The following is a 14,754-nucleotide window of genomic DNA, read 5'->3' as shown; positions in this document are numbered from 1 at the left end:
CTAGTCTCTTTTGTCAAAGCTCACACATGTTGTCACTATCATACCCTAAAGTTCTTATAGGATTCCCTTGCAATTTAGGATGAGGACTTGTTGATCTTCAAAGTTAGCCCTATATGTAGGATCTATCATCACTGAAATTGGAAAGATATTTTTAGTTAAGCTAGGTACATACAAAACATCATTAACTTAGTAAGCTTAAGGATATCACTTGATGGATCCCACTCTTGCAACTGGATATGTGGCATCATCACCAAGTTCTACTAAAGGTACTCTTGTTAGAGGTTGTATGTTTGCAGGCTCCACTGTCCACATACCAGTCCACATCAGACATGATGTCAGATGACAGGCATGAGACCATTGAGAAGTGTATCTCGAGATTGGATGAAAGCTCATCCACTTGAGCTGATGCTTTTGTACTCTTTACAAGTTGCTTTCCCTTCCCCTTCTTTTGATGACATTGGAAGCGAAGTGCCCAAACATTTGACACTTTGAGGGACATGGAATCTGTAACAAACCCAGCCCCTAGATGTCCTTTGAGGGACGGGGTCTCAATTTTTTTTGCAAACCTTTAAGCTTGAATCAGGTTTCCTCTCATATCCTTTTGCGTTAAACGAAAGTATGATTTGGTTTCCATTAGATTTAGCAATCTTAATCTTCACCCCTGTAGATTTCTTATTAGTAATCTAATTTTTCACTTTTAATCTCATGTGCTGATAGGGCTTTCTTTGAACAAGTGCATGTACTAAGTTAGTCTATACCCAAAGTACATGCACTGAAATCATTATTACATAAACATTCCCAGCAGGTTGCATCCATTCAGCCAACATAAAACAAATAAATTATCACTTATAAATATTATGAAAACAGATAAAAATACTTAACTGAATATTAATTGCCTGCAACTGAAGAATGGTGAACCTTTTTTCCACCAACCATAGGCTTAGCTACATCCATCCATGTCCACGGCTGGCCACCCCCTAGCCAGGCCATGATACCACTGGGGAAACTTGGTTTTCTCGAGGAAATTGTTGGGTGTGAAGGCTACTCTCCTTCACATACAGTCAGATGGTAGAAACCCCTCTACCCACTGGGCCTGGGACTTACACGAATTCCACAGATGCCTTCTCAGCTGGATTTTATCAGCACAGGGGAGTCCTTTCACTGCCAGTGTAGTTCCTCAGCGCCCTCCCCTCACTGCTTGCTAACTCTCCGAGCTAGCATCAGATTCACAAGCCTTTTTGCCCAGGTCAGGTTCATGCTTTCCTGCCCCATTTCAGCACTCAAATTTGTATCTTAGCAGGCCCAAAAATCTAGTAATGGACCCAGCTCCAATTTGATACCCTTGGGCATGATTTTTAGCAGTCCAAATGAGTTTCATTTTTTGATGCCTGTGAACTTCCAGCTGTGAGCCCACTTGCGATTTTCACTCACTCCGCTCGTGGGCGCTCCCAGAACCTTGTAAACTTTCTTTCAGTACCTCCTATCTCCTCTGCACACTACCCACACATGGAATAATCATTTCCTCAACCCCCCACGTGCATCCCCCTTCCTTGGCCCAAGAAGACTCACAATTTTTCTTGCTTGTGGCAGATGGATTCATGGGTCAACTTGGGAAATCGAGGTGGGTACTTGCCATACCTTTTGTTGACAGTTCCTTCTATCCAGCTACTTCTCATCCCTTCATAACTGTCAGTGGTTGGCTGCCCCACTACCCAGCTCTCCCTCAATAACTGATTTCTGGGAAGTAATTTCAAATTTAAATTTCTGGCAATTTGGCAGTATGGGACTTTTGGCAAAGGTCAATTACTTGGCAGGAAAGGTAACCTCCTAGTCCCCTCACCGGATTCCACTCGTAGTATCATGGCTAGTACTAGTGCTTCATTCTTTAATCAGTGGTTTGGTGAATATTCATTAACTAACAAAACATACGTACATCATTTATAAGTTGTCTGTTCTAGTTTTAAAAAAGTTGAGGAACATCCATGCTGTGATTCACGGTGAGATTGAGACATATTTACAAACTGGGGGGAAACAGGGTATTACAGAATCTAGAAGATACTTCATACTGTAAAATGGCATGGATCCTGGACAATTAACGATCTGGAGGTTGTCTGCTGTGAAATTGGGGCAAATAAACAAGCAAAATGAGTGCTTTATTTTGTTTTTTTTATGTGTCTTTTATAGGCAGATGGCTGAGTTTGAATTGCGAGAAGTGAGAGTCTGACTCACATTTGACCTGCAAGTATGAGTCATACTTGTAAGTCAATGCACAAATATGACATTGGGCCACAAGACAGACTTGGAGAAATTGAATTTGGCTTGGTTTCCTCAAAGAGAAGAGTCAAACTCAGCAGTCCAATTGGACTTGGAAAAATCTGGAAATGCTAGTGAAATGGCAAATTGTCCAAGTAGGCTGCTGCAGGTCTCAGTTGAAACCAGGACAGATGCTGATTTCTCCAAGTCTGTGCATTCTGCTTGGTTTACCGCATATGATATCGAATATACCCAATAAAATAACTATAAACTTGGAAAAAAGAAAAAGAAGAAAAAGACATCTGTTGGAAGACTTTCAATCTAGTATACAAGAGATCTCCTATTTAGAAGAACAACTCTATACTAATAATAATAATCTAATTTTAGATCTTATTTTAGGGTTACAGCCAAGACAGACATGAAATTGTGTATGAGACCCCCTTGTTTGTGTTACAAGTGACCTGCCTCTGCGCAGCAATTTGACTGCTAAAATCTACAGAGGTGTGCATACTCTGCCCCCCTCTGGATTTGATCCTGCTTTGTGGTTTACATAAAGATGATAATGAATCCTTGATTTCACTGTTTGACCATGAGCTACCTGTCAAATTTTAGAGTTTTATTTGACTTCCTGTAGCTTACTGAGGGCCAATATACAGCCCAACAAATCCAAGGAAGCTACCCAACAGCTCTTTAAACCCATTGCTTAGTACAAAGATTTTCTTAATTATCGAGAGGCCCTGTACAGGGTTGTACGCTCCAATGTGGGGGTATCTCTCGCTTGGGAGTGTGGTCACTGGATGGTTAAATGAATTAATCATTCTTGCTCGGCATTTCTTTAAATCATTGGTTTATTTTTCTTTCCTCTCATTGATTTTGGTGTCCTTTTAAGATTTCGGCTTCATCTCAAGTATTCTTGGTGAATGGTGTTTGAACCAGTGCGTGTGGCATTGTGTAGTTCTTTGTATTCTTGCCACCGGATGAAACTGACCCTTGTATGTGTGAACCTTTGTCCATCTATTGTATGCTAATGAGTGGCATTGGAATGGATTAGAATTCGGTTATGAACAGAGAGAACTTGGGATTGTAATTATCTTCAAGCCAATAAGTGGTCATTGAGCTGATCTACTCTTGCATTCTATCTTGCATTCTAGCCTTCCATTATAGATCTATCCAACAACAGGCAACTAGAGGTAGTTTATTACTGTATCCTTATATTAGTCTTGCAATTACTTAAAGGGATTGTGGTAGATTGTAAATTTTTTGGAAACTCGTGTCGGTGAAATGGATAGACTATAAGCCTGTCATTTATGGTATCAGAGCCCAAGTTCGAATATACTTGGTTGGACCTGTAGGTAAGCACCTGCAATGACTATAGAAGAAGTGGACAGGAATTGTTGCTAGGGCTATGGAGAAGCAGAGCACTGACAATGATAGGGGTCCTCATGAAGAAGTTGAAGAAGAAAGTCCTAGGGATAGGTTGGATCGGCTAAAGTAGAACATTGCCATGCTAATGTTGATGGTAACACAACTGTTGGCAGGAAAGGGTATGGAAACAATTTAGAGTATTGTTAGGGAAATAAGCTCGGTGTAGTTATTTGATCCTCACCTAAATCTGTTTTAAATCTGATACAGTGAGAGTTATTGAGATAGAGAACACGTATGGCTTCCCTTTTTTGGGGGGTACCTTGACTAGCTCCATCAAAGTAATCCCCATGTTCCAGATTTGTCCATAGGAGCACGAATCAACTTTTTCTGTGTTGGGGTTGATGAAAAAGCTTTGAAGTTTGAGAAGATTGACTGACCTTGGAAGGCACATTGAAAGAGTTATATACCTGTCTTCAAAGATTTCAACATTTCTATCTTTCTAGATTCCCCATGATACTATTAGAGGAAGGCCTTTGAGGACTGAGTTTTGCTACCACTTTTTAGAGCACTCTTCCGCATAACCTCCTTGTCCACAGTCCTTTATCCTTGTCAAACCATCCAGATTTCCTTTATTAAGGACAGAATATCAGTAAGTGGTCTATGTTCTTTTCAACTCTTTTACACATGATACATTTGCTTGGACTTGATCCATTTCTTCTCTTAAGAACTTCCTATGTGGGTGCTCTATTTAAGATTGCCAACTGCATGTAAATAATGAAATTTTTAAAGGTTCTTATCCAGATGCGCTTCCACCATGAGAGTGTGCATTCTGGTCTATCCAGGGTACACGATTCTTATCCTAACTTTGGAGTGTAAATCCCCAAGGCTGGATTTAAGACCAGACATGTTCATCATCAGAGTCTTTTATATAGGCATGGCACACTTTTGATTTGTTTATAAATCCTTTTGATTGAATATTTTCTTGGCCTTTGAGTCGTCTCTCTGTTCAGCGCTATTCCAATCCTGCTGGCAAATGGAGTTTCCTGGTCCAGCTGCCTAGTCTAGATTGAAGAGAATTTATCACTACTTCTGGCAGCTTGTACTCAGCTCCACTGCTTATCCATGGGTCTATACTGATCTTCGCCTTAGCCTCATTGCAAACCTTCCATGCCAGCAATCTGCCTATTAAAGGGAATGTTATAGTCAGTACTTTCAATAATATGGATGCATTGTTGATTGACTTGTTTGGGTTTCCAATCCAGTCTTTTGCTGAATTGGGCTCAATATATCTCTGAATGTGAATCTGATTCCAGAGGTCCTCTTTTGATATTAGTCTCCACATACACTAGGCTTTTAGGACTTTCCCGAAGGAATGATATTCGATATGTAATGCATGTGGGATTTCTTGTATACCTTTGTTTTCTTAGCAAAATATAGTCTTATATTATAAAAAACAGATCAAGTACTGTAATTGCTTTCTCTTTGCATCCATGCTAGAAGAGCCAACATATCAGATTGGGCATCATATTTGGAATGTCTCATGTCATTTTAAGGACAAAATCCACAACAGTGATAAGATTCAATGTTTGCTTTTATTTTTATTGTGCTCTTTCCAGCTTTGTGGCTGGAATGTGTTGTAGGTCCAATTGAATCTGTATTGAGTTCAACCTGATTGTACAATGTATTTTTCTAACTTTCTACAAACGTGTTGTTTATATCTAGTATAAGCAGATGGGGGATAGACTCATGGAGTACTAGGCTTGTGCAGTTACATCCTGTAATTAATCTATTAAGATTGGTTCTGGTCTCCTTAAGTCCATATCCAGATGGGTCATGAGGGGAATGCAGAAGTTGATTTTGTATTCTTATCGGCACTGGGTCATAGATCCCACGATCCTTCATTTAATGTCTAGTTTTTGTCAATAATTAGGTTCTGTTCTTTAGATACTCCAATCTTTAGTTTTAACTTTTAATGTTTAGTGTTCTTTTATGGTGATTTTTTTTAGTATTTAGATCCTGTAATGATCCTTCTACTATGATTGGTTCTTTTTAAATTCTTTTCTAAATCCTTGATTTCAAAGGAACACAATTTCGTTATCGAGTCAGGCAAGTCTTTGTTCATTGGAATTAAAAACATTTTACGGAAATGAGAGTGCTACCAGGAAAAAATTTAGATAATACAGTTCTGTAGTTTGATGCTACAACAAATTTTGCTTGTGCTGTCACTGCCTTGTTTGGTTATTGGTACCAATTCTACTTTGGTACTGCATTTAGATACTTCAAGCTACAACATTTCCACATAAGATTGATAGGAATTCGACTATGTAGTGATTATAAAAAACACTGTTGTTTATCTATCCTATTTTAGTACTACCACACGACTTGCAATTGTGCTAAACATAAAATACGAAATAGTTAAAATTTTGATCCATTTTTTGCTTTTGTAAGAAAACAATAGTTTATTTTAACCAGTGTTCCATGAGGATGTGTCCCCTATGGTGGGGTGCACGTATCCACGCTTCCCACACACCTAGGATGGGAAGATGCCCAGGGACACGTTTCCCCACGCCCCCTTTTAGGGAGACACAGGGAGACGCAGGGGGAAACGTTTCCCTACTGTGGGGATGTGTTTCGCCAAAAGGGGTGCTTCTGGGCAGCTCCCCTAAAAAAGGGCTAGGTGCTCCCCCTTAATTTTGCTTGAAACAATAATTTATGAGTGGGAAAGCTCAACATTCAACCCTAGGGCCCTATTAATTGACTTAGGATGTTTGAGAGTGGTTCTGACCTCATTTTATTTCATATGGAGAAAGTAAATTTCAGATTCCACTCAAAATGCATCAGACATAACAATTTTTAGGATTTCAGGAATGAGCGAATTGCGATGTTTCCATTGGGCTCTATTATATATAAGGGTTTGGAACTACCATTTAATCAAGAGCACCAAGCCCAAAAGCACCCCTTTTGAGGGGGGCCATGTTCTGCTTAATTTTTTTTCTAGTAACTGTTGTAATATAGAAATTAAAAAAAATTATAAAACAACCATAAAAAAAAATTAAAATTAAAAAGAACAACACATAACAAATAACAAAACCTAAACTAATTTGCAATCTCTAAGTCACTCATTCGAGTTACCAAGCTTATGTCTACTCAGCTTGCTGCGCAGCACTATTTGACTTACCAGTTAACTGTTGCACCTCCTCCTCCATGGCAACTCCTAAAATGATCATTGGCCATTTTTAATCGTCAGTTTTACCTTTCGAGTCTTGACTTTAGATATGGATGACCTTAGACTGATTCTTTGACTTTCACTCTTTACTTTTTTTGAGTTTGAGTTATATCAATTTACTATTCCAATCTTCAGGCTTAAGTATCTACTATAGTCTATTTTGGTTAGTACTAATTAGATTCTAGAATCACGAATTTAAATTTTAAATCAATTTAGAATCTAGAATGATGAATGATGAATTTAATTTTTAAATCAATTTAGATTCTAGAATGTTGAATAATGAATGATGAATATGGATCAATCTAGTTCATTATTGAATCTCGTGGTGTATGAATGAATGATGTATGTATTAGTATGAATGATGAGTATGGATCAGTGTATTTCATTATTTAATTCAATCATGTACGGATCAATGTATTTATGCTTTCATTATTGAAAATATATATATATATATATATATATATATATATATATATATATATATATATATATATATATATATATATTAAAAAAATTATATACCCCCATATCCCCCTGCCCCCTAATTTTACCTAAAATTTGAGGGTACTCTCACACGCCCCCCCTGTGCATCACCCCAGACATGCATCTCCCTATCCCGGAGTCTTGGTGGAACATTAGTTTTAACTTGCCAACATAGAAGGGTTGAAAATATAGTATGACTTCATATTGAAATATGACCATGCCCTTCAAATTTGATGCCAGGTTGAAGAAGTATTTTAGGAAAAGTATTTTGAAGTGTGTTCTAGTGTTTGCCTTTTAGAAAATGTTAATCTTTTTTCAAGCTTTCTTTTCAGTTCTTATAACTGATTTGTTTGTTTTACTTTAGTGGTTTGTTTATAATAGTTAAAAAGGCTTACGAGATTTAATGGAAACCTTTTATACCCACACCAGATATGCCAAAAAGACCTTAGACGTGTGAATGCCAATTTTGATGCACCGTTCATATTGTGCAGTTGTGATGTTTTTGGTTAACGATTGTGCTGAATAGCTTTATGTCGAATGATGCAGGTACCTTCAAGACAATTTATACCACATACGGGAATCACATGAGATGGATCTAGATTTGAAGATAGAATTCTTCAAACATGTTAACTAATGCATTCAACTGTCCAATGTTCTTAGGTAGCGGTCTTGTAAGATTTCTTCTGACAATATCTGGTAACAAGAGTATTATTGTAATAATTAAAATGTTATAAATAAGATATATGAAATAAAAATTCAAGTATTGAATTTTTCATTAAACATTATTTAGAATGTATTAATACTTATAAGTATCTTAGACATGTATTTGTGTGAAAATAAATTGAATTGGTTTATGTTTAAGGACAAGGCATCCAAGGCGAGGTTAACCAAGACAAAAGTCACTCATCGTAGTGGCCAGAAAGGTTTAAAAGCACTGATAACAACCTTTGTAAGTATATTAAACATGTGATATTTTTTTAATAAATTTTGTACTAGAAGAAAGTCATTGTTATCTAATTTCTCCCTATTTACTGATTGATAGGAACTAAAATATGGAAGACCTCCAAATCATTTGGAAAAGGAGGTGTTGCAGCAAAAGAGATGGGTTGAATTTGTTGTTTGGATGGACTCTATGGTATGTAATCTTAGTTGGATTTCCAATATACTTTTAAACCATATTTTCATTTTATTTTTTAGTACTATTAGATATTATATCTTACCTCATTTTATGGTTAACATTGTATAACAAAAACATGTGTTGTGTTATGTAATTAATACTAACATGTAATATTGATTTTTTTTGTCAGAATGCTATAGGTAATGATTGCCAAGACGATGATCCAAATTATGTTCAACATATATCAGGAGATGATGAGGATGAGGATGAGGATGATGGTGGTGAAGGAGGAGATGATGATGATAGTTACGGTGTTGGTGATGATGTGGATCAGAGTAATGAGGATGGTCAAGATGATCATGAGGATGATCTTGGTGGTGGTAGCTAGGCATGCACATGCATTGTTTTTTATGAAGAAATTATTGTGTAGAATGACATTGTTATGTTTAGATGGGTGTTGTGAATTTACCCTATATCAATGAGACATTTTGATTTTGTAATCATACAATGAGTTTGATTTATGTATGTTGTTAATTTATCGTAGAATAACGATATTCATGAAATATTTTGATTTGTTAATCATATTTGAATTTTACTTGTTTTGATTAAAAATAATAGTGATTTTATTAGTATTATGTTGCTATTTTATACATGTTTTGAAAATTGTTAATGACACATTGTTATTTTTTTGGATGGATGTTGTCAATTTCTCTTAAATTTCTTTACAAATGATTTTGAATTGTGATATCTGCTTTAATGATATTTAGAAACTATCATATATTTCACTATGAATCTATAAAGGGGGTCATATATGTAAAGAAAAATATACTCTATATAAGAAGTCAAATGCGGATGTAACCATGGATGCAAAATTGAAAGTAAAATTGGATGTTAAACTAGGAATTAATACAAAATGCAAACAATTGACATACAAAGTGTTTTAAATTAGAAGTGAAACATTGTGCAATAGTTGACACAAAGAAGGGAACAAAACATGGCATACAAAAGGATATCAAATTGGGCAAAAACAAGGACAAATAAATGGGCACCAAATTAGATGCAAAAAAAGACAACAACTAGATGTAAAATAAGATGCAAAGTTGAGCGTTAAAAAGAAGAAAAAAACGTTACAAATTAATATGCCAAATGATGATGCAAATAATGGTGTAAATTTGGGATGCAAACTTGGGTGCAAAAAAGGAAAAAAAAAAAGATGTAAGAAAAGACATAAAACAAGATGCAAAATGGGGCTGAAAAAAGGTGAAACCAAGGATGCCATATTGGATGTAAAAAATGATTCCTAATCACATGCAAATTTAGGCTCGAACTCAGACACAAAATTATATGCAAATGTGGACACAAAACGAGGCAAAAAAATATGCAAATTTGGATGGTGAAAACGATGTAAAACTAGACACCAAAAAAATGCAAAATTGGATGAAAAAGTCTATGTAAATAATGGTGCAACATTGGACACAAGTAGACACAAAAAAATGGTGCAAAAAGGGGCATAAAATAGCTTAAAATTGGATGCAAAACTTGGTGCAAAAACAAATACAAAAGTAGACATAAAAAATGGCTCTAAATTGAATGTACCATTAGACACAAAATAAGATGCAAAGGTGGACACAACACATGAATCAACATAAGATGCAAATATAAATGCAAATTTGGATGCTCAAAATGATGTAACGTTAGATGCAAGAGATGGTGTTAAAAATGATGCAAAATTGGATGAAACAAATGACGCAAAATATGGTGCAAAATGAGATGGGAAAAATGGAGACAAATCAAACGTAAATGTGGATGTAAAAAATGGTCCAAAAAAAGATGCAAAAATGGGCACAAAAATGGATGCAAAATTTGGTGCTAAATCAAATTCAACACATGGTGCAAAGATAGGCACCAAAGCTGGTGCAAAAATAGAAGCAAAAACTAGTGTAAGACTAGATACAAAAACTGGCGTAAGACTAGATGCAAAAACTGACACAAAATGGATGCATAAAAAGACATTAAATTGGATTCAAAATACAGTGTAAAATTGATGCAAATGATGGTGCAAAAATGGAAGCAAAGAATGACACAAAATAGGAAGCAAAAGAGAATGAAAAATAGATGCAAAAAATGACACAAAACTAGAAGCAAAACCTGTCATAAAATAAGATGCAAATCTTGGTTCAAAAGTTGACGCAAAAAATGATGCATAGTTTGGTGTAAAAAATGATGCAAAATCTAGCGTGAAAAAGGATGCAAAATCAGGTGCAAAAAAGGACGCTTTAAAAATTGTACAATAGAGCCAAATTTACCGCCAGGTTGCTCATCACAATTACAAAAAAAATGCACTAAAATCTGGCGCAAAATCTGGCGCAAATCGCTGGTTTTGTTGTAGTGTCAGCGGATATTTTATAGTATCCGAGAATTCATATGTATAGCACAAAGAAGTTCAATGCAATTCTTCACTATTAAGAAATATGTTAATAGATAGTAACCTTGTTTTCCTATTAGTGAACAAACATTTACATTTAGTCGGTATACATATTACAGGATTTCAAAACAAAAGGCTCAGAGTCTTTATAGAAATTTCACATATGGAAATTTCATTATGGCTTTCTAGTGGGAGTGATTAGCTTGTTGGAGACCAGAACTTCAGATGCTACCGAATACAAAAAACACTCTGATTTTCTTTTTTGCCTGCCTTTCTCGAAACCTCGTTCTGGATAATCCACTCATCGGAGGTATGAAAGTGAAGGACTTGAAATACCAACCTTCATCTCCCAGATGCTGGGAACTTGGGAGAGAATGCTGGATGGTTTCAAGATCTCACTTTTGTGGAATATGGTTTCAATATTTTCATGCTGATCCTGAGACCCCGAGTGAGCAATCTGTCATTAGCAGATCCCAGTCTTTAAGCAGTTAGTCCTGTTTGGACACTAGGAGATCCCTCTTTAGCTCCTTTTACTGCTTTCATGAACCCCACCCATCTACTCCTGAACCTGGACCACCTGTAACTCCTGCTACTGATCTTTAGTCAAATCCATGAAGGGAGCATGCCAGGAAAGCATTTTTATTGTTGATGGCATAACTGCTGCAGGTCCAATTAGAGAAAAATTGTTTGATATGGACAGCAACAGAAAACATGAGGGATTCATTGACCCTGCCAAAATTGAGGGAAACAATGGTCAGGAAGCTGGAGAGAACCAAAATTTCGAAGTTGGAGAAAATATACAGATTGTGGTGAGCAAGTAGGAACCTTCCCAACTGGATACTCCGTTGAGGATCCATGAGGTTACGCCGGGATATAATATATCAACCTGTTTAAGCACCTTATTTGGCCTGGACTCTAGTATTCGATCCAAAAATTCAGAACTTAGAAAAAGTTACAATATATCCCCTTGTTTAAGTATGAATGAATCTCTTCTAGAAGACACAAAGAAAAGTCGGCAATGAGAGCATTCAGGTATTGAATTTTTCATTAAACATTATTTAGAATGTATTAATACTTATAAGTATCTTAAACGTGTATTTGTGTGAAAATAAATTGAATTGGTTTATGTTTAAGGACAAGGCATCCAAGGCGAGGTTAACCAAGACAAAAGTCACTCATCGTAGTGGCTAGAAAGGTTTAAAAGCACTGATAACAACCTTTGTAAGTATATTAAACATGTGATATTTTTTTAATAAATTTTGTACTAGAAGAAAGTCATTGTTATCTAATTTCTCCCTATTTACTGATTGATAGGAACTAAAATATGGAAGACCTCCAAATCATTTGGAAAAGGAGGTGCTGCAGGAAAAGAGATGGGTTGAATTTGTTGTTTGGATGGACTCCATGGTATGTAATCTTAGTTGGATTTCCAATATACTTTTAAACCATATTTTCATTTTATTTTTTAGTACTATTAGATATCATATCTTACTTCATTTTATGGTTAACATTGTATAACAAAAACATGCGTTGTGTTATGTAATTAATACTAACATGTAATATTGATTTTTTTTGTCAGAATGCTATAGGTAATGATTGCCAAGACGATGATCCAAATTATGTTCAACATATATCAGGAGATGATGAGGATGAGGATGAGGATGATGGTGGTGAAGGAGGAGATGATGATGATAGTTGCGGTGTTGGTGATGATGTGGATCAGAGTAATGAGGATGGTCAAGATGATCATGAGGATGATCTTGGTGGTGGTAGCTAGGCATGCACATGCATTGTTTTTTATGAAGAAATTATTGTGTAGAATGACATTGTTATGTTTAGATGGGTGTTGTGAATTTACCCTATATCAATGAGACATTTTGATTTTGTAATCATACGATGAGTTTGATTTATGTATGTTGTTAATTTATCGTAGAATAACGATATTCATGAAATATTTTGATTTGTTAATCATATTTGAATTTTACTTGTTTTGATTAAAAATAATACTGATTTTATTAGTATTATGTTGCTATTTTATACATGTTTTGAAAGTTTTTAATGACACATTGTTATTTTTTTGGATGGATGTTGTCAATTTCTCTTAAATTTCTTTACAAATGATTTTGAATTGTGATATCTGCTTTAATGATATTTAGAAACTATCATATATTTCACTATGAATCTATAAAGGGGGTCATATATGTAAAGAAAAATATATTCTATATAAGAAGTCAAATGCGGATGTAACCATGGATGCAAAATTGAAAGTAAAATTGGATGTTAAACTAGGAATTAATACAAAATGTAGACAATTGACATACAAAGTGTTTTAAATTAGAAGTGAAAAATTGTGCAATAGTTGACACAAAGAAGGGAACAAAACATGGCATACAAAAGGATATCAAATTGGGCAAAAACAAGGACACATAAATGGGCACCAAATTAGATGCAAAAAAAGACAACAACTAGATGTAAAATAAGATGCAAAGTTGAGCGTTAAAAAGAAGCAAAAAACATTACAAATTAATATGCCAAATGATGATGCAAATAATGGTGTAAATTTGGGATGCAAAAAAGGAAAAAAAAAAAGATGTAAGAAAAGACATAAAACAATATGCAAAATGGGGCTGAAAAAAGGTGAAACCAAAGATGCCATATTGGATGTAAAAAATGATTCCTAATCACATACAAATTTAGGCTCGAACTCAGACACAAAATTATATGCAAATGTGGACACAAAATGAGGCAAAAAAAGATGCAAATTTGGATGGTGAAAACGATGTAAACCTAGACACAAAAAAATGCAAAATTGGATGAAAAAGTCGGTGTAAATAATGGTGCAACATTGGACACAAGTAGACACAAAAAAATGGTGCAAAAAGGGGCATAAAATAGCTTAAAATTGGATGCAAAACTTGGTGCAAAAACAAATACAAAAGTAGGCGTAAAAAATGGTTCTAAATTGAATGTACCATTAGACACAAAATAAGATGCAAAGGTGGACACAACACATGACTCAACATAAGATGCAAATATAAATGCAAATTTGGATGCTCAAAATGATGTAACATTAGATGCAAGAGATGGTGTTAAAAATGATGCAAAATTGGATGAAACAAATGACGCAAAATATGGTGCAAAATGAGATGGGAAAAATGGAGACAAATCAAACATAAATGTGGATGTAAAAAATGGTCCAAAAAAAGATGCAAAAATGGGCACAAAAATGGATGCAAAATTTGGTGCTAAATCAAATTCAACACATGGTGCAAAGGTAGGCACCAAAGCTGGTGCAAAAATAGAAGCAAAAACTAGTGTAAGACTAGATACAAAACCTGGCGTAAGACTAGATGCAAAAACTGACACAAAATGGATGCATAAAAAGACGTTAAATTGGATTCAAAATACAGTGTAAACTTGATGCAAATGATGGTGCAAAAATGGAAGCAAAGAATGACACAAAATAGGAAGCAAAAGAGAATGAAAAATAGATGCAAAAAATGACACAAAACTATAAGCAAAACCTGTCATAAAATAAGATGCAAATCTTGGTTCAAAATTTGACGCAAAAAATGATGCATAGTTTGGTGTAAAAAATGATGCAAAATCTAGCGTGAAAAAGGATGCAAAATCAGGTGCAAAAAAGGACGCTTTAAAAATTGTACAATAGAGCCAGATTTAGCGCCAGGTTGCTCATCACAATTACAAAAAAAATGCACTAAAATCTGGCGCTAAATCTGGCACAAATCGCTGGTTTTGTTGTAGTGTGGTCTAGGAACCAACTCCCAAGTGTTATTCTTTTGAATCTACTCAAGTTCTTCCTCCATGGCTTTTACCCAGCATTCATCTTTGCATGCCTCTCTTACATTTTGTGGTTCAGTGGAG

The 14,754-nt window shown here is 35.4% G+C and overlaps 1 protein-coding gene and 1 long non-coding RNA gene across 6 annotated transcripts in view; both read left to right on the top strand.

Moving 5' to 3' along the window:
- LOC149239694 (uncharacterized) overlaps positions 1-8,993 on the top strand; it is a 29,620-nt gene extending 20,627 nt beyond the window's left edge. For 2 of the 4 annotated variants that reach the window (XM_089373488.1, XM_089373489.1), the window contains exons 4-7: positions 7,874-7,998; positions 8,190-8,276; positions 8,370-8,462; positions 8,635-8,987. In XM_089373488.1, coding sequence (XP_089229614.1) covers positions 7,951-7,998; positions 8,190-8,276; positions 8,370-8,462; positions 8,635-8,832 — 426 coding nt within the window. In that variant the 5' untranslated portion in view covers positions 7,874-7,950 and the 3' untranslated portion in view covers positions 8,833-8,987. Of the gene's footprint in view, positions 1-7,873; positions 7,999-8,189; positions 8,277-8,369; positions 8,463-8,634 lie in introns of all 4 variants that reach the window. The other 2 variants (XM_089373487.1, XM_089373490.1) reach the window with 2 other exon arrangements.
- A 1,977-nt stretch (positions 8,994-10,970) lies between these two features.
- Positions 10,971-12,761, top strand: LOC149239693 (uncharacterized). 2 transcript variants are annotated; one of them, XR_016246461.1, is made up of 4 exons: positions 10,971-11,901; positions 12,004-12,090; positions 12,184-12,276; positions 12,449-12,519. It is a non-coding gene; the product is annotated as an uncharacterized LOC149239693 (long non-coding RNA). The 2 variants fall into 2 exon arrangements; XR_016246460.1 differs by lacking the exon at positions 10,971-11,901 and having other exon boundaries at positions 11,998-12,090; positions 12,449-12,761.
- Positions 12,762-14,754: the final 1,993 nt, after the last annotated feature.

The sequence above is a fragment of the Pinus tabuliformis genome, chromosome 8, assembly GCF_031772625.1.
Source record: "Pinus tabuliformis cultivar Carrire ecotype Pingquan chromosome 8, CPIR1, whole genome shotgun sequence".
In the NCBI taxonomy this organism is placed as follows: domain Eukaryota; kingdom Viridiplantae; phylum Streptophyta; class Pinopsida; order Pinales; family Pinaceae; genus Pinus; species Pinus tabuliformis.
This window is presented reverse-complemented; position numbering and strand designations above follow the sequence as displayed.